At 31.6% G+C, this 25,317-nt stretch overlaps 5 protein-coding genes across 7 annotated transcripts; 2 read left to right on the forward strand and 3 right to left on the reverse strand.

Annotated features, from left to right (window-relative positions):
* Positions 1-257: 257 nt before the first annotated feature.
* LOC115719352 (protein RMD5 homolog) lies at positions 258-2,315 on the forward strand. The gene has a single exon (XM_030648351.2). The coding sequence runs from the start codon at positions 258-260 to the stop codon at positions 1,413-1,415; it is 1,158 nt and encodes a 385-aa protein (XP_030504211.2). The 3' UTR covers positions 1,416-2,315.
* LOC115719353 (uncharacterized) lies at positions 1,614-2,279 on the reverse strand. Its single transcript, XM_030648353.2, has one exon. It carries the CDS (start codon positions 2,277-2,279, stop codon positions 1,731-1,733), a length of 549 nt encoding a protein of 182 aa, XP_030504213.2. The 3' UTR covers positions 1,614-1,730.
* A 754-nt stretch (positions 2,316-3,069) lies between the features above and the next one.
* On the reverse strand, positions 3,070-6,672 carry LOC115721054 (protein trichome birefringence-like 12). The gene is made up of 4 exons (XM_030650284.2): positions 5,878-6,672; positions 4,489-4,626; positions 3,799-4,048; positions 3,070-3,650 (listed from the first exon to the last, which is right to left on the reverse strand). The coding sequence occupies exons 1-4, from the start codon at positions 6,465-6,467 to the stop codon at positions 3,369-3,371; spliced, it is 1,260 nt and encodes a 419-aa protein (XP_030506144.2). The 5' UTR covers positions 6,468-6,672; the 3' UTR covers positions 3,070-3,368.
* A 5,809-nt stretch (positions 6,673-12,481) lies between these two features.
* Positions 12,482-16,703, forward strand: LOC115719624 (phosphoglycerate mutase-like protein 1). Of its 3 annotated transcripts, none has more exons than XM_030648732.2 (10): positions 12,482-12,686; positions 13,235-13,299; positions 13,435-13,542; positions 13,702-13,781; positions 14,653-14,815; positions 15,132-15,206; positions 15,318-15,406; positions 15,832-15,951; positions 16,060-16,104; positions 16,230-16,703. In XM_030648732.2, the coding sequence occupies exons 1-10, from the start codon at positions 12,551-12,553 to the stop codon at positions 16,345-16,347; spliced, it is 999 nt and encodes a 332-aa protein (XP_030504592.2). In that variant the 5' UTR covers positions 12,482-12,550; the 3' UTR covers positions 16,348-16,703. The 3 variants fall into 3 exon arrangements, with proteins under 3 accessions (XP_030504592.2, XP_060965895.1, XP_060965894.1); XM_061109912.1 differs by lacking the exon at positions 12,482-12,686 and adding an exon at positions 12,704-12,751; XM_061109911.1 differs by lacking the exon at positions 12,482-12,686 and adding an exon at positions 12,742-12,797.
* A 1,854-nt stretch (positions 16,704-18,557) lies between these two features.
* On the reverse strand, positions 18,558-24,813 carry LOC115719506 (fatty acid amide hydrolase). Its single transcript, XM_030648579.2, has 21 exons — positions 24,465-24,813; positions 24,283-24,361; positions 24,060-24,169; positions 23,920-23,980; positions 23,083-23,273; positions 22,875-23,004; positions 22,496-22,573; positions 22,260-22,407; positions 21,828-21,940; positions 21,669-21,744; positions 21,514-21,585; positions 21,334-21,385; positions 21,148-21,228; positions 20,965-21,048; positions 20,790-20,893; positions 20,602-20,694; positions 19,828-19,896; positions 19,598-19,662; positions 19,445-19,506; positions 18,942-19,037; positions 18,558-18,804 (listed from the first exon to the last, which is right to left on the reverse strand). Exons 2-21 carry the CDS (start codon positions 24,359-24,361, stop codon positions 18,748-18,750), a joined length of 1,821 nt encoding a protein of 606 aa, XP_030504439.1. The 5' UTR covers positions 24,465-24,813; the 3' UTR covers positions 18,558-18,747.
* Positions 24,814-25,317: the final 504 nt, after the last annotated feature.

The raw sequence follows: 25,317 nt of genomic DNA on the forward strand, positions 1-25,317 counted from the left end.
TTGTCCCAAGTTGCTTTCAATTTGTTAAACATTTTCTGCAAATTTCTGTATTCATTTTATTATAGCTAATTTATATCTATGCTCATAAGGTTTTGGCTTTTCTAATTTATTATAGCGAAGTGCTTTTTGTTTATGATGCATATTTTTTGACCACTTTCAATTTATGATGCATACTTTTAGCACTGTTTACTGTTTCGGAAATCACACTAAGTATTCTTATATCACTTTGCTGCAGGAGCTCAATATTGGATTGAAAAATGGAGCTGAATACAGTGAAAGATGCATTCGATCGCGTTGTCAAGAAGCAAAAGCTATCATCTTCAAAGTGTCATGAAGCAATTGATCAAGTTGGCAATGAAATTCAACAAGCACTTGCACAAATTGTGTCACCTCATGACCTCAACTCACCTGCTGATCATAACTCCATTCTTCTGGAGCTTAAGCATAAGCTCAATGCGATCTCCCCACTCCACCAGTTAGAAGGTTCTCAGAAGGAGCTAAACGTAAACCTTAGCAAATACCCAAAACTCCTTGATAAAGCATTCAATACTGACATATCCAAAGCATACAGAAATGTTGACTTTGATCACCATACTGTGAATCAAATCATTGCAAACCACTTTTACCAGCAAGGTTGGTTTGATCTTGGAGATAGCATTATAAATGAGGCTGGAGAACCTGAAGCAGCCAATTTAAAGTTACAATTTTTCGAAATGTATCAGATACTCGAGGCTATGAAGACTAAAAACCTTGAGCCTGCTCTTAGATGGGTCTATGCCAACCGCGAAAAGCTCAAGCACAACGGTTCTAATCTTGAGCTTAAACTTCACAGTCTGCAATACGTCGAGATGCTCCAAACCGGAAGCCAAGCTGATGCACTTAACTATGCCAAAACTTACCTTGCACCATTTGCTTTCCTCTACGAGAATGAGATCATGAAGCTTATGGGTTGCCTTGCCTACCGAGGAAGGCTCACGAGTTCTCCATACGCAGACTTAATGTCTCCAACCCATTGGGAGAAATCAACCGAGGAGCTGATCCAGCAGTTCTGTAGTGTCCTAGGACAGTCACAGCATAGCCCATTTGGTGTGGTGATAGCCGCCGGATTCGAAGGGTTGCCTACTCTGCTAAAGCTAGCAAATGTCATGGCTGCAAAGAAGCAAGAATGGCAGGCGATGAAGCAGTTACCCGTTCCGGTTGACTTGGGGAAGGAATTTCAGTTCCATTCAATATTTGTATGCCCTGTGAGTAGAGACCAAAGCAGTGAAGAGAATCCACCCATGTTGATGCCATGTTTACATGTTCTATGCAAGCAATCAATCATCAAGCTGTCAAAGAATAGCACTCGAACATTTAAATGTCCATATTGCCCAGCCGAGGCTTCTGTTGCTCAGTGCAGACAGATATCTTTCTGATCAAATCTCTCTCTTTGTTACACACTACTAACTCACCATCATCATCATGATCATCATCACAATCAAAAAGTGTTCTCAAATGAAATATTTGGTGCCCCTTTTTTGTATATAAAGATTTCTTCTCCTTATTATGATTATTCCCAAAAGAACCATTCATTTAATGATATTGTTAAAATCATAATTATGTAAATAATAGACTTTGCACCCCAAATCATAGTTGCTCTTTGTATTATTAAATTCAACAACTTATAAAACTAGCAATTTGTTTCCACTTGAATATTTGTACACAAACAAAAGAAATTGAAATTAACTTTTCTACTCTTGTGAAAACCACATGAATTTCTTCAAAGAAGGAAACAATGAAGAAGATGATGATGATTTTAAAGAATTGTTTTGTTGATAATCATCTTCAATTGCAGTTAAATGTTCTTCAATCAATTCTTTGATTGATTTAGCAGAAAGTGGATGAAAATTCACACCCCAATCAGATACAAACCTTTTAACCAAAACCCACTTGTCTTCCTCTTCCATCTTCCTCCAATGGCTTCCAACCTCATCAGAATCCATTGATAAGTACTGACACACTTCCTTGAACAACAGTCCTCTGCTCTTTTCCATGGCCTCCGCTCTCTGCACCAAAAGATTGTTCATCTTCTCCACTTCTCTTGCCAAATTTAAAGCCAGCTCTGACTCTGAATCTGATTCTCCCGAGCTGAGGTCCGAGGAGGTGCATTTGATTAGGGTTTTGGTTCGGTTGCTAGAGAATGTTATTACAGAAGGGGAAAGATAAAAGTTGAGTGTTGGAGATGGAGATGGAGGTTGGAATGTGGGGATTTTGGGGGTGAGATGAACTCTCAGAGCCATTTCTAGGGCAAAGGAATGATGGACCAAATCAATGGCGGAGGAGGAAGGGTGGTCACTGGTTTTTATCAGTGTAGGTTTTCAACGACATGTCGTTTCACATTTAACGACAAAAAACTCTTAATCTGTATGTAGTTCCATTATTATTCATCAACTATATAAAATTGAAAATTCGCAACCCCTATTATCTCCTATGCATTTTAGGATTTTTTAATTTAATTTTATTTTATACGTCTATAAAATAAAAAAGTTTAAATTTTGGACTAATATTAATTAATTAACAAATAAGAAGCTAATTTCTTCTTGAATAAGCTTTTGATTTGGTCAAAAGCTATGGAATTAAGAAAATTAAAAACGTATAAAATTATTAGTTATTTAATACCATAATATTTTTAACAATAAAAACCTTAATAAAATATTAACAGTATATTAATAAAAGCATTAACATTATATTCTCACTATTATCATGCTTAACATGCATTTTGTTAAAAAGTAAAGAAAAAAATTATTTTAGAGAAATCATATATAATAAAAAGTGTATTGTAAATTATAATAATATAATTGAAAATATGTAAAATATTAAAAATTATTAATTCTTTTAAACTCAAAACTAATTAAGAAAATTGTGTCCAATTGAAGATTTATTTTAAAAAATAGATTGAAAATATCTCAAGAATTGAATTTATTAAATAAGATGAGGTTAAATTTAATATTACAGTGGAACTTTTATCTAAGAATACATTTGTTATTATCAAGAAAAATTATATTTTAATTAAGAGATTATAATTAAAAATGAACTAATGATAGAAAGCTATACATAACATAATCAATTAAATGATTTATCAATTTGACAATAACAAACCAGAAAATGTAGAGTAACATTAACTCTTTTGTCCATGCTTGGATTTGGAGAACAATCAATTGTATGTATGGCTATGGCTATGGCTGTAGCACTCAACTCAAGAATGCAATGACAAAATCCTTGCCAAACTCCATGAATGGAAATAATCTTCTCAACCCAATTCCCTGAAACTCTGCTATATATATACTCTTTTGAAGCCTGTAAAACTACTTTTTCGTGTTCCTCGTTGATCATCCTGTCTTCAAGCCGATTCGAATCAGTTCAGATAAGATGTCAACCCAAGTGTCTGGTAAACCTGGTAAGCACCAATGCATGCAGTCTTGACCCCAGATTGCCACTGCATCTTTCTTGCCCAACCATACAGCAGGATGAGCATCCGCTCTGAATTCGCTCAAATGAGTCAAGTCGAGCAATTGGATATCGGTACCTTGAACTGAATCATTAATCAGACGGTTCAGAATTCTTGCTTCTTTATTTACTCCATTGTTTCTGGGGTCAAACCATGAGTCAAGCTGTCCAGATATCAGAATCTAATTTTACTTGGAAAAAAGGTAAGAAATGCAAAGACCATATTTTCAAAGAACATAATCAAAAGTTAAGATTGTCATTGATACATGAAAATGGAGTGTCATGAAAGAGAGAGCTATCATTAATTCATACCTGAAGCTCTTCAAGTGGATCATTGAACATGCAACTTCCATTTTGATTCCAATCACCACCATAGAAATGCCTCGGTGATTGCAACCGCCAGAACTTGAGTGTCTTGCGGGGAATATCTTTTTGAATATATGACGCCATATTCTCAAGAACTAATTTAAGCCCATCCAGCATGTTAGGTGGAGGATGTATCGGCTGACCAGCTTGATAGAAAACAAGAGGTTTATCTTTAGGGAATTTATCAAAACCCCACCTGGTGAAGATTAAGTTAGTAGGATAGATAAGGGAGATGAGGGAAGACTAAGCCAGACATCAAGTACTATGGAAAATCCTAGACACTTTCTTCAATCAATATACGAGCACTAGTAATTTACGCCCTTGAAAATGTTTCAGATTTGCACCATAGAGAAAGGAGCAATGCAGCAATTTGAGATGTCAAAGATGGAAAAGATGAGCATGATTTTCAAACACATCACATCAGCGTTGTAAAAATGAAAACTAGCATAGAATCACCCTAATTTAAGAGTACGAAAACCTCGTAAGAATGAGAAAACTGACAAACTGTGTTATAGATATGACTTCTAACTAATTAGGTAAGTGAGAAACTAATCTCCTCATAATGTCATTAATAAAACTAACTTGCATCGATGAACATAAAATCGTATGCAAATTAGACAAAGGAAAGAAAATTACCAATGGCCGGTGTTGAAAACAAGAACATCATAGAAATCACCAATGCTAGCCCAATCAGATGCAGGAGTGTCCACATCTACCCGATGAATTCCTTTTAATCCATCTTGGTCACCATCTGAGGGTTGTTTTGGCTGCCACCTTAGGTTAATCAGTAATGAGCATGTGAGGTTGCCATTATGCAACTAAATCAAGAAAAAGAAATATCACAACAAAACAAGGAAAAGCATAACTAGTTAAACATGTCACAAAAGAAGAAATGAAATCACCAAGCTAAAAGTGTAAGATAACAATGAAAATGATTATTGTAAAATATAACATATCAGTGTTCCTTCAGGTTCAAAAATTAATACCAATTATAGTCCTTCAACCAAGGACAAACCAGTTTTGAAGCAACTGTTCAGGTTTACAAGGAGAGACATATGTTCCCCAATATTTACTTCATTGACAACTGTGGAAGATTTTAAACTAACTTACCTGCCAAATGGATTGCCGGTTGTAAGATTTGCTATGGAACCAGACGCCCGGTTTAGTTGTCAGCTCTGTTTTCCCACCCTTTTTGGAGACCTCATTATTTGTCTATATAAGGTCTCATTGTACACTCTTCTACGTGACGATCTAGTGAAATATTTCGGATGAAAAAACTTTGAGTGAGTAGGGTTGTTAAAGAGTTTGGAATGTGTTCGATTGCCTACTCTCGCTGTGAGCTATTTTGTAGGCGCAAGACACCATTGTTGCTGCTCGATTTCTGTGATCATTCTCCCTACAAACCGAGCTACTCTACTGTTGAATAAAGAATAGCATCAAGGCAGTTCCTCCCAGGAAGTCTCTCTGGCTTGTGATTGAACCTCGTTACATTTTTAGCAATCTGTAGTGTGTTTAAATTTTCTGGTTGTTTAGTTATTTGAGTTCTCTTGATACTACTAAATTAGGTGGCGTTTGGTTGAAGGTAATGAAATAGAATGGAATAGAAAAGAAACAATTTTCATTCGATTCATTTGTTTGGTTGCATTTTAAAGTATCAGAATATCATTACAATAAATTGCCCGCTATGGTAAAATGACTATTCTATTTTGAAATCGAAGGAAAAACCTTTCCAGTGTAACATGAGAAAAAAAAAATTACTGATTTTTTTATCAATTTTTTTTTTATACATTTTAAATTTTATTCCATTCCATTCCTAGAGTATTAAATTTCTGTTCTTGATAGGTATTAATTCACCGCAATAACAAATCTAACAAGTATTTTACACACACTAAGAACACACAATTCTATCATATGCCAAAGCAAAACTTTTCACCTTTACCAATCCATTACTGTCACAATCTATAGTAATAGCATAAAAGAACTCAAATTTAAAAGAAAGATGAATTAAGAGCTAAATAATCTTACTCATATTTAGCAAGCAAAACAGCTCGATGGTAAGCAACAGTGACATTAAACTTGGGAAAATAAGCTCCTCTCCAAGCTCCTTTCTTTTTCCACTTCTTTGCACCCATATCAGCCACTCTCAAAATACACAAAAAAGACACCAAAAAATTCTCATTCAAAGAATCACCAACAAACCCAATATTCATATTCTTCATCAGACTCAGAAACCGAAACGGGTCGATCCGTGGAAGATCACAAGTTTCGGGAACCCATTTCCAGGAATTGATTCTACCCATGTTGGCTCTCTGGTTCCTTAGACAGTTCCAAGCGTTTCTATGAAAAGGGCATGTTTCATCGTAGATGGGTATTCGATTGGGGTCCGTAGCCCAGTGGCCTTTGAAGAAATTGCAGGTGGGTAAAGTATGGATCTTGGTAAGAGGTGAGTTTGAAGAAGAAGAAGAAGAAGAAGAAGAAGAAGAAGAAGAAGAAGAAGAAGAAGAAGTAGAAGCAGGTGATTGAAATGGGAGGAGAGAAGAGTAAAGGAAAAGAAGGAAAATAGTGAGTATGATTAGCCATGGAAATAGTGGGGAGAGTAGTTTGGGAGGAGCCATTGTTGAGCTCTGATGCTCTGGTTGGAGAGAGAGAGAAAAAGAGAATGGTTTGCGCTACTATGGATGGAGAAAGAAACCAGATGTGAAAACGACATGTCGTTCTCAGTTCTCAAAATCTCAATTCAATGCAAAGGTTAAACGCTACGTCGTTTTGTTGTAAGAAAAGGATTAGTTAAATGAAAATTTTCAAAAATGAAATTTTAAGGCAAATGCTTTATTTACAATTTTAAGGCATAAATTTTTTATTTATAGAATAAAAATTTTGATTACACTCTACAAATTTCTACAAATTTTTAAAGACGCTCTAATTTTTATTTTATATAAAATTTATATGTTTAATTGTATTATTTTTTTTTTATATTTTTCTTCCAATTTATATTTTTAAAAAATATACATATCAAATAAAAGTAAATTATATATTAAATATTATGATAAAAAAATTAAAATAAAAAATTATATGATTTTTTTACGGTTTATAAAAAAAATATGAAAATAAAACTGAAATAAGTATTGAAATTAACATAAAATAACGTGAGGGAAAATTTTTAAAAATAATAATAGTAATTTTTAAAAACTATTTAAGATTTTTTTAATAAGGAGTGTAATTATTATTTTATAGGGTGCAAATAGAACTTCCCTTACAAAAATATATTGTAAAATTTTAAAATTATAAAAATACACTTTGCTCAATAAAAAGTAAGAAAATAACTAAAATATAGCGAGAAATCAACATTGCGACAACTTTGAGACAGGAAACCACAAGAAATAATTCAAAATTCTTAGTAGACCAAACTTATTATTATTATTATTTGAAAAACTGCGTCAATTGATAAGAAAAATTAGACCTCATGATCATTTCAAATAATATCTTCAGAAATAGTAGATATCTCTACCATACTGGTTAAATTATGAGCAAAAGTCATATTAGCCACATTGTGGGCCGTAAAATTACACAGTCTTGAAACGAAAGAAAAATTACAACCCACAAACAAAGAAGAGAGTATATTACAATAGTGCACGTAATTATCAATTCTCCAGTCATAAGAAGTCCCCTTTAGGGAATTAATAACAATCTTAGAGTCGCTCTCAATAATCAGAAAACGATACTTCAAAAGGTCTGTCGTCTTCAGGGCAAGTAAGCACGTTGTAACTTCACCGATAAGGGGATTAGTGAATTCCAAAATATCAGTAGCAATCCACAAAACTCTTCTCATAAAGTTTCTATCCAAAGCCACCACACACATAGTCTCAGTCCCTACTTTAATATCACAAATAATCTTTATCCAATCTTCAGAGGGAGGAGACCAAGCAAGTATAACTGTAACAGACGGGGAAGGGAATAAACAAGAGCCATAATTTGTATAATAGCGAGTAATAGAGTCAATATAAGGTGTGATGCTATTCAAATTATTATTATGTACTTTATCGTTTTGAGCCGCCAACTACCGAGGCATAAAGAAAAATATGATAGACCAAACTTTTGATAAAGTGATAAACTCATTAATAAAGCTAGGAAGACAAAATTAATTTCCATTGTGATTTTTAAAATTGGATTTTGGTGAGAAAAGGAATATGTAAGAAAAATATAGAAAAAAAAAAGTGAAGAGAACAAAAAAAAAATATAAATTAATTTTTTTAAATTTGATATAATTTTTTTTGTTAAATTAAGTATTTTTTTATACAATTTTTCTTTTCTTATTAGATATAAAAATTTATTGATTTTTATTTCTCATTTTTTTTCTTCTATATTTTCCTTATTTTTCTTTCACCAAAATTAAACTTCCAAATATAATCAATTTTTTTTTTTTTTTTTGATTAGTGTGATTTGTGTCAACCAAATTGGTGTAATAATATTTATTCTACTTTTATTGTAGTATTAGTACATTTAATAAACATTTAGATGATTTTGGAATTACCACTCTAAAAAAGATACATGTTAGTTGTTGCAAGTTGAAGAAATGAAATGCAACCATGTTGTGATTGGATATGGATTGTTGAGAATCTAATGTGATTGATGGCTTCCAATATTCTTGGTGGTTAAATATTAAATACTTTTTCCTTGTGAGGAATAAAAATGTGAGAATAAAGATAAAATAGAATAATATTTAAAATACATAAAAAATAAATTATTTTGAATTGAAATAATTTTTTCTTTTATTTTTAAATAAAATAATCATTCTACAAAAAATATTTAAATTAATATTTTAATATGACATCATCTTAGTGTTACAATTTATGTTAAATGAAATCCTTTTGGGAATGAATTTTTTTCATATATAATTAACCAAAATAAATGGTGTATTTAATAGTAGTACATGAGTTGTTGAGATTACACATTAGTCATTAATATATTAGATCGTGCAATCATGCACAAATATGTAATCAATGCACTACCCTAGCTAGTTTATAGTCTTTTTTTCTTTGACTCTTCAAAATATATAAAATTGTTAGTGTTAACTTCTTATTATAATTTTTTAATAAATTTTTATACTCAAAAATATATGTTAAAATATATTTTCTTAATTCTTTTATAGCGGAGTTTTATGCTTCTAACATCATCACGGTAAATTTTTAAATTTTTTTAAATAAATTATAGTGCCAAAAATACATTTAAGTTTTTAAACACACGTGATAAACTAAAATATCATGAACTCTATTTTTGACATTGTAAACTATTTAGAATTTTTCAAAAATTTATAAGGATGATATTGTAACTATAACGAATACTGTTTTGAAAAAAAAAAATATTTCGACATGTGATTTCGAGAATAGAGATTGACTAAAAAATTGAATAGAAAGTTGTAATTAGCACTCTTCAAAATAATAATGTTATTTCAAAACAATTGTTATATATTTTTCTCAACAGATAAAAATATATAAATTCAATATAAATATACATAAAAAATAAGGATAATTATATAGTATACTTCTTATCTGTTTCGATATCTAAGGATAGTTTTTCAGTCTTTTTTTTATAATCGCGTACGTTATAGTCATTTAGAACCACCTTTAATTTTTCAAAAAATTCTAAATAATTTATCGTATTAAAAATGAGGTTCAAATATTTTGTTGCATGTATGACTTTTTTTTTTTTATATATACTCGTGGTAAGTAATTTTTTAGACTTAATTTTTGACATATTAAACTATTGAAATTTTTTAAAAATTTACAGGTAATTCTAAAAAATTACAATATATACAATCATGAAAAAAAAAAATTAAACTAGTTAGAAAGCTCTCCTAAATGCCGAAACAATTAAAGGATATATTTTGAAACAATATTTGAAGAGGGTGTACTATAAATTTTTCCTTAAAAATAATAGATTTGAATATTTTTTAATAGAAAATCAAGCTTCATTAAGCATGAAATTCAGTTACCAAAATTGATAACAACTCAGTTGGAATATTTGTAAATTGAAACTACAATCAAGATAAGAACGAGAAGCTCTAACAAAACTATAAGCTAGCACATTCACATATCGTTTAACAAATAAAAATAAGACAAAAAATAATTCAACAAGCAAAGTTTTACATTCTTTAATTTAATCACCAAATAAAAATAAGACAAAAGATAATGCTAATGAGGCTTCGTAACGCTTGCACCACAACTAACAATCAGTCTCAAAGAAGAATCTCTTCCACGAACTCGAACTCCATTTGATCCAGCTTAGAGCTTCACGAAAGCTCATCGCTTCAACAACTTCAACACCCACTTTCCCATAAAATAATTTGGTGTACCATTCAACAAACAACCCTTTATCATCATGGGCAACCATACTTAGCTTGAAACCATTAAGATTTTTAAAAAAAGAGCTTCATTTACATTAATCTTGACGTTATTAAATAATAGTAAACAATCTCCAAAGCACCAATAGTTTTGTGGTTCTAAACTTTTCCATTTCGGGCACCCTAGATTACCCAATAGAGGACTGCAATGATATATTGTCGTTCATTTTGGAGCTGCGAAAAACACACCTCAAACCATCTCAAAAAACCAACAGCGAATGGCACACCGGTACCAATACCAACTCGATTCCAACATACTTGAGCAGATGGACAAGAAACGAGACAATGCAAAATATTTCAGCCTCTTCGTGACAAATAAGACACTTAAGATTAATCGCCACATGCTTGGTATGAAGTTGTACCATTGTATGAAGACAACTCGTACATGTCTGCCTAATTAAGTCTTTAATCTTAGGAGGAGTTTTTATTTATTTTATGTATAAAAGAATAATTTTTTTAAAAAAAATTTATATAATAGATTAAAAATTTATAAAAAAAATACAAAAATATGTCAACATGGAAAAGATTCTTTATTACTCTTTGAGTTTTTTTTTATTTACAAAAGTACCTCTTAGTATAATAATAAACTATTTTTTTGGTTGTTTTATAATTTATTTATGTTGTCATGATGTTGCTTTTCTGAATATTTTTGTTAATTTATATCTTATTTATAGTTGCGTGAGGTTAATTTTTAGTTATTTTTTAGTTGTATTTTTACTTTTTGTTGAATAAAGTGTATTTTTATAATTTTAAATCCATACAAGCGTATTTTTATAATTAAAAATTTTAAACCGTAAAATTGTAAATAAAACATAAAAAAAATAATATTTTTAAAAATTTACCTTTTCTTTTATTTACATTGGATTTTGTTGGGAGGTTTAATTATTCTACTAAAATGATAAGGAATTGAATTGAATTGATTTTTAGAGTAATTTGCGGCATAATATCTTAGTTTAACTCCCGTTTATAAATAAATATTTAAGTTTAATTTTTGACGATAATAATATTTATTTAAGTTATAATTCTAGAACTCTGTAAGTATCTGATCGTTAAATGTCAAGTCATTTTTCACATGTCATTTTCTTATTGGTATATTTAAACTATTTTTTCAAAATAAAAATTTAATGACATGGGCTAATCAAGGATTAGCACGTGACAATTTACTTAAAACTTAACAGCTATGTACTTACAGAAGTTCTAGAATTATAACTTAGATATTATTACCGCTAAAAATTAAACTTAGGTATTTATTTGTAATCGGAAGTTAAACGTACTTTTTGTAATTAAATGAAGCAACCAAATTGATTGATAAAAAACGAATAATTTGCAGCATAAATATTTAAGTTTAATTCTCGGTTGCGAATAAATACTTAAGTTTAATTTTTGATGATAATAATACTTAAGTTATATTTCTATAACTCAGTAGGTACTTGGCTGTAAATGTCAAGTAATTATCCACGTGTTATTTTTTTTTATTGGTATATTTAAATTATTATTATTGGCCAGTTGCAGATTCCTGCGTCGTAAATTCATGAGTGATTCTAATCAATTCGTCAAAAAAAATTATTATTAAAATAAAAACTCATGACCTGAACTAATCAGAAATTCCCACACAATAATTTACTTAACACTTAAGTATTATTATCGCTAAAAATTAAATTTAAGTATTTATTTAAAATTGAGAATTAAAGAAATGCTTCAAATAATAATAGGGTAAATAGTGACATAAGTACTCAAAGTCTTATGTTTGTAAGCGGCATAAACTCAATGTTTATTTTTAGCGGCATAAGTACCCAATGTTTGCAAAACTGTAATTTTTCTCTAATTTTATCAGTACAGACTCTGATATTGTCTTAAACAGGGCACATATAAGGCTTATATTTTTGATCATCGTGTCTAGATAGAAATATATATTATCAATTACTTCTAAATATTCTTTTAATAAATTCAAAACAGAGTCTGTACTGACAAAATTGGAAGAAAATTACAGTTTTACAAACATTGGGTACTTATGCCGCAAAAAATAAACAATGGGTTTATGCCGCTTACAAACATAAAACTTTGGGTACTTATGCCGCTATTTACCCTTATTATTATTATTATTATTATTATTATTATTATTATTATTATTATTATTATTTTCTCTCTATTTCTCTTTAAAAAAAGAGTGTGGAGCCCACCAAATGATCCTAAAAGAATTTAATTGGATGGAGATTGGATAGTTGCCTAAAATATTAATATTTGAAACAAAAAAGGAATAAGACAAAAGCCAATGGGTTTGGACTGGTCCCAATCGACATGTCCATCACCACCATTTCCTTCAACTTTCCCTCTCATTGCTTCTCTTCTTCTTCCTCTTCTGCACTGAGGTCCTTCTCAGCAACCCCACCTCCTCTATCTTCTCTTTGTTTCTCCTCTCTCTCTATTTCATCCGGTAACACCTTTTAAGTTTGAATCTTTAAATCTTTAAATTTCTATTTTTTTTTTCTGTTATAATTGGTAAAGTAGATTGCTTTTCTGTTTTGGTGGCTTTGATTTGATCTGGGTTTGTTTTTGTTTCATAATTTATGGAAGTTTTATTGGTATTGATGGGAATCTAGTATTTAATCTGATATCTAATCTGGGATTTGAGAATTGGGATTTTATTGCTTGGTTGAATTATACATACCAATTATTGATTTTCTAGTTGTTAATAAAGTTGAAAAGTTAATGTCTTTTGAAGCTGAAGAAGAGTCTTGGGATTTGGTTTAAAATTTGATTTTTGAAGGAATTTTTGGTTATAGAAGGGGTGTTTCTTGGATTTGAGAATGTGGACTAGTGATTATGTTAGTTTTGATCTAATGAAATTAGGGAGGTAAAAATTAATTGGTACTTTCTTCTGACCATTGTGTAATTGAAGAAGAATGGGGGTCACCTTTCATTCAAGAAATTCATTATAACTTTTGATATGAGCTGAATTATTCACTTTGATTACATTCACAGATATGGATAGTACTGCTCCAACTCCTAGTTTGTTTCCATTGCACCGTTGCAAGACTATTCATCTGGTTTGTAATCCTTTCATCTCAAGTCGGATACATTTGTTAATCGTTGATTCAAACCTTTTGATGATCAATTAGATACACTGTTCATTGTGAATTTGATAAGACTAAATTTGCAATTTGAATGAAAAATACATCCAGGTCAGGCATGCCCAAGGTATCCACAATGTGGAAGGAGATAAGAACTACAAAGCATACTTGAATCCCGATTTTTTCGATGCACAACTTACTCCACTGGGCTGGCAGCAAGTAAGAAGCTAGTCATTGTATATGGTTATTTCTTTAAAATCATCATTGAGTTAATAATGGAAAGGAGTGTCCACCATCTAATATTTTTCGATAGCGAATAGCAATATTAGCATTACCATGTTCTTGAGAAAAATACATTAGTATTCTTGCTTTTGACAGGTAGACAATTTGCGTAAGCATGTTCATTCATCTGGGCTTTACAAGAAGATTGATTTAGTCATTGTTTCTCCTTTGCTAAGGTGATTAGACTTATTTCTGTTCTTCTGGAACCTTTATTAACATAACAAAATAACTTTAGATCAATAATATATTTGGCACCCTTTACAGTATTGCATTTAACTTTGTAGTTTCGAAAGTTTTATATGATGTTAGTATGCTAGAATCAGAATGTACTTATTGATTCATCGGTTATCTTGTTGTTCATCTCCATAGTGTTGTAATTTTCTGCTAGGATCAATTCTCATATCCATGTTTTTAGAATTTTTCTTAGCCTCTGTTATCGAATGTAGTTGGTAAAAAACAGTAAGAATCCACCGATTAATATGACAGCTTCCTCTCATGCTAACGTTATCTTTAACTGGTGTCAAGTACTGATGCACAGGTTTGAATTTGGGAAGAGTTGATTTATACATAAATATAGTTAAATGTTAAAATCATATTCTCATTCATGCTGTGAGGAAGTCACACATAAATTGTACTGTTGTATCATGGAAGTAAAAAGTAAAGTTGCAGTCTTTTCGGTGTAGTTTTAATCAGATATAAGTACAATTGATGAATCTAATGGCACACTAATGTTATCTATTAGTACTAAATTGCTAAGGGTATTGTCAATATCGTATCCGATCTTTCTCTAAATTATAGAAACTATGTTGACAAACCAAGTTGATAATTTGATGATCTATGTTGAAAATTTGATAAACCATGTTGATGGATCAGGTTCATAATTTGGTAAACTATGTTAATAAGTTTATAAACATGATCATTTACTAAATAAAAAACTCAATGATGGTTCTTTTCTCTAAGAGCCATTGATATAACTTCCCTTGAGAGTACACACTTCTGTAGTTACATGCCGCTAAGCTTTGTATTGTTCTGACTTTGATATTCTAGGACACTGCAAACAGCTGTTGGAGTGTTTGGAGGTGAGGGCTACACAGATAGAATGGATATAGTGCCGCTGATGGCAGCAAATGCAGGGAATAGCGAACGTCCTGCAATTTCTAGTCTTGACGCCCCACCAATCTTAGCAGTAGAGCCTTGTCGTGAACATCTGGTATGTAAGAACGACAATATATCTTTCTCACATTTATACACAGATCTTAATGAAAATATAAGTTCGGTAAGGATACATTTCAAGTGTAACCAAATGACAAGACATGAATAATTAAAAGGGTTTGCTTATTGTTGGATTGCTACTAGATTTTTTTGGTTCATTGACTAAGAGAGGTTTTTAACTATTAAAATTTCATTTTTCATTAACTTGACACTCGAAACATACTAAACATCGCATACTTTCTTTTCTGTTTTTCGAGTCGTATTTATTTAAAAGGCCTTTTAACTCTTTTTTTTGTGAATATTTGTGGTTTCAGGGAGTTCATCCTTGTGATAAGAGGAGAAGCATCAGTGAATATCAGTATCTATTTCCAGCAGTTGATTTTTCACTGGCAAGTGTTGTTGTGATGAAATGACATGGAATAATTTGCTAGCTAAATCCTCATCTATGATGCCTGTTATATTTGGGGTGGTGTTTTGAATTATCTTTTGTATTTATACAGATTGAAAGTGACGAGGATGTGTTATGGAACGCCACTGTTAGAGAGACAAAAGAAGAAGTTGCAGCCAGAGGATTGAAATTTCTCAACTGGTAAGTTACTACTAGGACTAGGACAATGAATTTGTTTTGATCAGCTCCTAAAATAATTCAAAATTATAATGCTATTTATTATTGTGGATGCGAGTTTAAAGAATTTTTCATAACTTGGAATTCCTAAATTTAATCTGCAATTTTCTTTAGTCCGACTTTTTAATGGCATAATCGAGTTACTTTCTAGAATAAATGAAGAAACAGTGCTTTTAAATTCTGTGAATTTACATAGTAATTTTAAGGAACTACACTTTGGTTGAATTTTATCATCTCGTGCATTATTTTAAGTTCACTAACCCGAGCCCTTTTTTGAGGTCTAGACAAAATAATAATGCCAGCAGACCATACAACTTCTGTGATTTATGCTCAATAATTCTTATGATGCATCTGGGGTGTTTAATTAATTTGACTGCTGAAAATTTCAGGTTGTGGACGAGGCAAGAGAAGGAGATCGCCATTGTTACTCACAGCGGCTTTTTGTTTCATACACTAAAGGTGTGTGGAGATGATTGTCATCCTTTGGTGAAAAAGGAAATAGGCAAACAGTAAGTGTATTGCAGAGGCTTATTCTTAGCATGCAATCAAGTTAACTAACCAACCTTCTATGGCATTCTTCTTTAGTAAATAACCTTTCGTTTTTAATATATTTGCAGCTTTGCAAACTGTGAGCTTCGATCTATGGTCATCGTCGATAAAAGGTTAGCTAACAAAGAATTGTAGATACTCTTTTAAGCTTGTTCTTATAGATTGATTTCGAAACCATGTGAAATTGATTTGATTTCGGTAAAAAATGACCCTTACTACTGAACTCTTCAATGTCCAGTATGGCAGGCTCAGACCCCTCAACAACTAATTATCCAGGAAAGATTCCAAGTGGACTTGATCATCCCAGTGATGCTGCAGATGACAAGAACCTCGAGAATGGTAGCTCGAATTCTTGAGTTAATAAACTCGGAAGAAGAAAGAAGAGAGTTGAAAGTTTATGACATTCCCATCCAAAGAAGATTTTTGTATTTAGATAGCTCTGGATGCCATAAAAAACATATTTGAAGCATCATTGATCATCATCATCATCACAAAGGAAGGGAGACATGTAATATTGAGTCTCTTTCTCTATGATGGATTGAGATAGTAAAATTAATTATACATATTTATACATAGGTTCATGTATATCTGTGCTTAAATGGATGGGAGATGTATTTGAATGACCATATCAATCTTTATTAATGACCTATTGATTGTTATGATAATGACTTTTGAATTCTAATAATGATATTTGCACTATTATACACCAAAACATTACACATTGATGGTACTGTTTTTTTTTTATAACAAGTGAATCTTAAATGAAATAAATAATTTTGGCTAATTAGGATTTTTACCTCCCGAATTTTCACATGTACCAAATCATGTTCTCTGAATTTTTCTGGTCGTTAAAAATTTTCTTTGAACTATTGAGATTGTTAAATTTAAAGACTTTTATCTAATTTCATTCAATTTTACTATTTCGGTGATTATTTATGTATTAAATCATGCTCTTCAGACTTTGATATATACCAAATCATGCCCCTCAAACATTGACATGTACTAAACTATGTCCCATAAATTTTCATTCATGTTAGACTTTTTTTACTAAAATTGGATTAAAATCCTTAAATTTAACAATCTCAATAGTTTAGGAAATATTTTTAACGACCTTAAAAGTTCAGGGGGCATGATTTAATACATGTCAAAATTTAGGGAGTAAAAATTCTAATTAGCCTAAACAAAATGTTACACTACTGTGTGTGATATTTTGGTACACAAAATATTTTGTATGATCTTACTAAGAAACTAGAATATATATCAAAAAAATTTATGAACAATTTCAGGAGTGCTTTTAAGTTTCAATTGCTAAATTTTAGTTAGAATTAATAAAAGGTGAATCAGGTTACAAGTCACAATTAGAATTAATGCTAGTTCGACTCCAACATGTGACAAGGCCTTTTTGATCATATCTCTTGGTCACTTATTATTGTTATATTAGGTTATTTTTTCCTTTCTTGTGGCATTAGCTTTGATTGTCCCTACTATTTTCTTGTCCTCAATCCCGCTTTATACTAGAGGAAAGAAAATTAACACCTACAGCTCCATATTAGCAAATTGCCTATTTGAACCCGCCCCAGCAACGAACACCTTCCTACTACAAAGGTGAGGTCTGCCCTTCCTCTAAAATCTACTCTGGGCCGGAGGAGCAACTAGTTCAATTTCTTGAGCTGTCGAGATATTAAACAACGAACATTAGATTGAATTCATTGTCTCACATTGAGATTAGAGAGAAGGTCGATTTGGCTTGAATCCTCTTTCATCCACTTTACAAGTTGAAGAAAAAAGTAACTATCAACACTCTTATGACATTTCGGATAAATATTCTAATAAGAGAAGGGGTTCTCTGTCATCGCTTCTTCTTACTTTGGTAATGACTCATAACCACTGTTGCAAAGACTGGAGGATACATATTTACTGTCAGCGGTCAAAGAGCAAATAAGGTATTTAGTTTAGATATTGTCACAACTCCATTCAACAACCTTGATTAATTTAATACTTTTTTTTTTGGTCTATTTTACAAATTTAAATTTTTATTTGTTATTAAATAAAATTTGGAGAGCTCTCCATTTTTGGCTTGCTACTTTGGAGAATAAAATTTACAATACTTTAATTCCTTTACACTCTTCATATACTACTTTGTATTCATGTTGTCTAAATGATCAAACTCACTACTCTTTTATTTAGGCAGTTTTCTTTTTCTTTTTAATTTCACAATCTAATCCAGTACTCCACATGAAATTTTACAAGTAGCACTAATATTCATATTGAAATTATTTTTCACTTAATAGTTAGAACTTTGATTGTGTGTAAAAACTTGAGGGAACATATATATATATTATATGGGGAACTTTTAAAAATATCTTTTTTATATATATTTTATTTATAAAAATATACTCATAAAGTTTTAAAATTACAATAATACACTTTTCAAAAAAAAAAAAGTAAAAAAAAAAAATAATTTAAATAAAATAATAAATCAACTTCACGAAAACTATAAATCAACTATAAAACAATAAAAAAAATCTCACGATAACTATAGTACAATTAAAAATAAAGTATAAAATAACTAAAAAAATAATTTACTATATTCTTGTAAATAAAAAAGTTCAGAGCATAAAAAAAGAAAATTTATCAGTGTTGATGTATTTTTATGATTTTTCTTTTTCAAATTCTTGGTTTATTATGTAAATTTTCAAAACATGTTAACATCATGGAAAGAAACCCCATAATTAAGTTAAAATGTAGCAGCAAATTCATCTCTGCAAAACATCAAAAAATGATGCAGGCTTCTTCTTTGAGGGGCAGAGTTCCTGAAAAATCAAGAGAAGATTCACACTTTCAGATCATTAACATTATCATTCTCTTTTGAGATAATTTGTGAATATTAATTTAGTTGCTCAATTGTCTTAACAATTATATATACAAGTTCTGAGTATTGATGATATACCTCCACTGCAGAAGCGACACGCAGAAGCGTAGCTTCGGCCCATGGACGACCGATCAGTTGCAAACCTATCGGAAGACCTTCTTTATCATAACCCACCTGAAAATACAACACAATTTGATTCAGAAGATTGAAAACCAGTCAATAAGAAACTATGAGGAATATTAAACACAATTATTCTTGTGGTGATAATGGTGTATGATGATTGTTTTGTTGATTTCGAATTTGCAAAATACTATGTTAAGAATGACCCTGATGATGTAAGAGAAATTCTCAGTTCCTTAAGTTGAATCCAAAGAATAGTTTTATACACATTCAGAACCCAAAAATTACTTTCCTTTCTACTCGATTAACCTCAGAGAATCTAACTCTACTTTTCCTGAGATGAACTGTGAAAGTTCTGTTTTTACTCACTATTTTTTATACTTGCTATTTATTATGGAAAGAGAAATGCTTTTTCAAACGATTAATATTGGAATTTGTTGAGAAAAGTGGACATCACTCACGGGCACAGAAATGGCAGGAAGACCGAGAAGATTTGCAATGGCGACAAACTTCATAAGGTAACCTGAACATAAGAAATGCATAAGATTAGATTAGTATTCGAATTTCTCGTTAAAAAAGAGAAGAACGTTCTGTTTTTTTCGTTACCAACGTACCTGTAACATGCATGTTTGATTCTCCATCTTGAATAGCACCTGGTGGTATGATAGGTGCTGTCATGCTGTTTCAATTTCAAGAAAGAAAAAGGATGTCATTTTGCTTACAATAAACCGAAATGACATATATAGTTACTTGCATACAGTAACGGTAAAGACCGTGGAATCTTTCATCTATCGAATCAAATCATTCACTCAATAATAATGTTAATAGAGTTGATAATACACACCCAGTTGTTGGGGTAACTATGATGTCAACGTTTTTGAATATCTCCATGAGATGATTCATCACTCTTCTCCTGAAGAATCAAGTTAGATATTAATTTTAAAGTGTAACATTACTACTAAAACATGCAATCAAATCTAGCAGGAAATTAAAATATTAAAAGAGATAAACAAACCCATTCACACTCAAGGCAACAATAAAAACAACATTTAACTTCTCTTTCCAAAGTACATTCTGAATCTTTGTATTTCAAGTTTCTACAATAGTCTGTGTTATACAATTAAAATGGCGGAGTAGCTAAGAGTATACTATTAAATCGGTTTATATTTATAGGCTTAGTTTTTAGTCTGAGTTCCGGAAGTGACCGTGTTCAGGGGCAGATGTAGAAGGTAAAGAAAAAATCCCGCACTCAATTTTTCCATTAATGGTTTTAACGAGCTAATTATTCGTAAAAATATTTTGATCTCCGTCTGTCGTTGTAAACATTACCCTTCTTCACTTCCTTTCATTAGTCTCTAAACATTGACTCTACAATGCTGTATAGTACAGTGTTTAATTTCTCACTTTCTCAATCATATGAAACACTTTGTGTATACAGTTTCTGCCACCCCATAAAAATCCTATTAAAGAATTAATCGAATTGGAGTAATCCTGTTAAATTCATGAATACGAAATTGATTTTCTGTCAGTCAACACCTATGATCAGTTTTTCAAATAAAATAAAAACTACTTTTGGTTTCTCTCAGTTGTGAATCGTTTAGTTCTGATTTTTCCTTACCTGAGACACTGGGCCGCCACATAATCTGCTGCAGTAAAAGATCTAAAAAGAGCCATACTGATTCGAGTATCATATGTCAATCTCTCAAGTTTCCTGAGGGAACAGATTAAATTGCAGATAAGTTTCGTTTACAAACAAATTTCAAAATGTAAAGAGAAACAACAACAAAAAAATTACTAAGAACATACCCGTCAACACAATCTGGATTTAGTGAACATGCACACTCAGATCCAATCGTAACAACATGAGCAGTGCGCATCTCATGCAAGTCAGGCACCACAATTTCTACCACCTGGGAATGTTTGGGGTTAATAAACAGATTGCACTGAATGTTGAAAATTAAAATTAATGGTGATGACTTACATTACAATTGTATGATTTTGTCAAAAGATCAAGAACTTCATCACATTTGTCAGATATATTAGTTGAATATACATCATTAAACCACTGCAGGAAAATGAGAATACAATGTTCATGCCATGGAAACTTGATAACTATTCAGAATATGAAAGACGAAAAAAAAATACTGAATAGTTTACAACTTACCTCTGTGTATTTTCCGAGTTTTAAAGATCCCAAGATATCAGAAGTGTCATATGCTAACAAGTTTGGCACACAAGGTGGGGACTATCCACAACAATATAAGAGCGAAAAAATAATTTTAGTTTGCGTAATTTTCAACGAGGCAATTATTATAATTAGTAATCACTCAAAAGATAAGAGAAATGTAACCGGATTCAAGCTAAATCTATCAGCAAGAGAGGAACCCAACATTGCCGAATACCTAATGAAATATAGATTCAATCACAACATGTTAGAATAGTGGGATTCTAAGGCGTAATTTTCTTTTAGAGAATCCTAAGATGTGCTCTTGGTGTAATTCGCACTGAAATTAATGCAAAACAATCTTACACTAGCATGAGATCCTCCACCGATGAAGCAATTGGTCCGATAATTTCCACAGTCCCACCACCGCATAAAGAGCTATCAAGAAAAAGAAAATGAATAATGAACTTAGCACATTTCTACCTAACACTGTCAATAGTATTATAGACGAAAGAGCCTACCCTTCCATGTCTACACGTGCATATGTTGACTTCAATCCCACTACACCACAAAGAGAACAGGGTATTCGGACTGAACCTGCATTTTTAAGCTGAATTAAGTCTAGAAGATTACTATACACAATGTAGTTTTAATAGCCCCTTCATTAAGATTTGCACAACCTCCACCATCTGTTCCAAGCGCAGCAGAGCATATTCCAGAAGCTACAATTGCTGCTGGGCCCGAGGAAGATCCACCGGTGTACCTATCTACTGCATGAGGATTTCTTGTTGTTCTAGATCCATAAAAAAAATTAAAAAGAAAAAATTGGTTCAGTAAAGATTGAAGGAAGAAAGAATCAAGTCTATCATGACAAAAAAGATTCATAAAAAATTATCGATTTCCTTGTTACAAAATCATAGAGCAAAACTGTAGAGATGATCATAAGCGCATGAGATTTAGAAGCTCTCTTGTTTTGTCTAACACCAGATTGAATTCATTGATGCATGTGCAATAATTTTATCATGGGGTGGCATTGGAGACAGCCTATGTTCATATCAAACACTAAAAATTCATGTTCACATCTAAAGATGAGTGCTAAGAAATAAATTTACCCATAATTTGGATTGTTTCCAGTTGTACCCATGCCCAATTCATGCATGTTTGCCTTTCCTACAAAAATTACACCGCATCTACGTAGCTTTGAAACACTAACTGCATCCTTATTGACAGGGCGAACCTCGTGCATCCATGTTGAGCCACCTGTCAGTCACCATAGAAGGTTAACTGGCTGTTATTAAATAGTGAAAGAAATAAAATCATCGGAAAGCCAGATGGGGGAGAGTAGTACCATTTGATGGATGAGGATAACAGTCTATATCATCCTTAACTGCCATAAAAATTCCATCCAAGATAGATAATGGATTGCCTGCACAACCAAAATCAAAAGGTGTCTCTTAACTTATTAATGGATTTAGCCAACCAAATCTTCGGCGAGACATTTAAAAAAGAAAAAAAAAAATCCTCCATGAAAAAAGTTTTTACTAATTGCTTTAGGCATAGGTTACTATAACTGGATTTTGTTTCCCTTTTAAGATTTGTCTATACACCTCTGTTGGTAAGAATCCCTGGCCTCAATCAAATCAAATATGACTCAAAATGTTCTTCGGGAGATGTAACTGAAGCAGAAACAGAAATTGTTCAAGCAAAAATAATATGATCCAAAATACCTTCCTCAAATCTTTTTGTCGATGCTGCAGCTTGCTTCCTGACTTCCTCTGCATCAAAAGAAATCAACAGAGGCATTGCAGGTTTCTTGCTGTTAAACTCCTCAAGAACCGAGATTACATGCTCTGCAACCTAAAAGCATGTGATATTGGAATTCAGTAGCAATATAAATAATGATACATTCTTTTTAGCGAAGTAACACCAACTCACTGTAGATGGTGTTGTAATCCTTGAGCGATAAGCATGAGCATAGTCACGTATCTTCCAATAGCGGAAAGTTTGATTTGTATCCCCATTCCAACATTTAGCAGGATCATACTGTGGAAGGCATTCCAAGGTTGACGAAACTCTCTCTTCAGGTTTCCCATCTTCATCAAAAATGACAACAGCCGGTTCTGATTCTAAAGCCATCATCATAATTGTGTCATATTTATGGATAATAATTTGTTAGTTTCTCAACCACAGGAATAAGCATTCATTTACACATATTATGTTTGATCTTTACCAAACACTTTCACTATTTGAAATTATGTCACACAATTTTTTTAGATAGAACACATTCAGATGACAAACCAACATTCAATAATAATGAGACATACATTTAACTCGAAAGTGACACATGATACATTTAAGTAGAAAGGTAGTGTCATGTCAGCATGATACAAGCATACTCACTTTAAACATTTTAAATAGCAATTAAAAAAGCATACTTAAGCATTTATTAAATGGATTTACATGTGTCATGGTGAGCCACATGTTTATGTTTGGATTTTTGACATAATAATAATCATGTTGTGTTTGATTTGAATTCCAATGTTCATGTTCAATCAAGATGATTCCTAACTTTTTTTAATGTATTGAAAATGAAATAATGACAAGTACAGAAAATGGTCCTTTCATTTAATAACCAACCAGACCAGCTAATCAAAATCATAAGGTAGTAGCTCAGCCAATTCGTTATTAAATGTCCATAAATAAACAGAGGAAACAGAGAAGTTTCTACAAAGAATGGACTTTCAAACAATAAAAAGAAGAAAGAAAGAAAACCTTGGGGAGGATATTCAGGTCTGAACATAGGTGGTTCTGGTATCACAGTCTCCTGCAACAACTGGAAATTACACAACAAAATTAAACCCATAAACAAATTGTTTTAGCCTCTTCTCTTCAAACAAAATCAACAATATTACCTCAACAATTCCATTCTGCTTCTTCAAGAAAGATACAATAAAGGAACCTATAAAAGGCGTTTCAATAAACCTAACAAAAAACTTCAAGCCAAATCCAGTCAAATGAGGAGCTGCAACAACAAAAACACACAAACCCAATTCAGTTCCATCAAAAAGCTTCAAACTTTTCATCACCAAAACCACTAATTACTAAAACAAAGTCAACCCCAAAAACATAATTCACCTTTAGCTTCTTCCAGATTATATTTCACAGTAGACCAGTCCAAATCCTCTGCTGGAACCATAAAACGCTTATTTCCCATCTTCAGATCACAGAAACAAATGATCAAACAGTTAGCGTGCAACTCAAGGAGACAGAAACAAACCCAGAAAGAGTGAGTGAGTGAGACAGAGAGAGAAAGATACCCTTTTTCCAAGATCAACCGAAATAGAATTTTAGGAAAATGAGGAAGCTTTGGGAGTGTCGTAAGACCCAATTGTCGTTACTCGTTGAGTAAAGTGGATGTTGGTGATATTATTGACCAACCCACAAACCCCATTGGTTGATCAAAGCTATTTTTCTGTCTTTCAGTTTCAGCCAATTTCAATGCTGACATTTTCTTAGACTGAAAACGCAAATGGGACCTCTCTGGATATGGGCATTAAATAGTGGTCATCTTTTCGAAAGTCGTGATCAGACAATAACGGTACCCTTTTGGCTATGGAGGTTGGAAAATTTATGACAGCATCAACCTCCCAATTACTTGCATTCAATTATCCTTTTACCATGACACACACCTATTTATTTTGGCATTAGGATACTATTTTAGACTGCTAAATTTTCTAATTTTTCGAACAAGCGTAGTAGACTGAAATATCAAGAACTTTATTTTCGGTACTATAAACTATTCATACTTTTCAAAATTTTACATGTGTGATATTATGACGGCAAGTTATAACAAATACTGCTATGAAAAAAAAAATGAAAAAAAGATTCCAGCATGTAATTTCGAACATAGAATTGACTAAGATGTTGTAATTAGCACTCATCGTATATAAAAGTTTTTTAAGACATTTTCAGTAAAAAAATTAGGATATTTTACAAAATTTTTAATGAATTTAAAATAATTTATAATATAGAAAGAGTGTTCAAATTGTCTATTACACACGCATATAAAAATAAAATAAACACGCGTGAAACTGACTACTTGAACCCTATTTTTAGCGTGCTAAATTTTTTTGAATTTCTTAAAATTTTGTTGGATGTCTTAAATAACTA

This window comes from Cannabis sativa, chromosome 2 (assembly GCF_029168945.1).
Source record: "Cannabis sativa cultivar Pink pepper isolate KNU-18-1 chromosome 2, ASM2916894v1, whole genome shotgun sequence".
Taxonomy (NCBI): Eukaryota; Viridiplantae; Streptophyta; class Magnoliopsida; order Rosales; family Cannabaceae; genus Cannabis; species Cannabis sativa.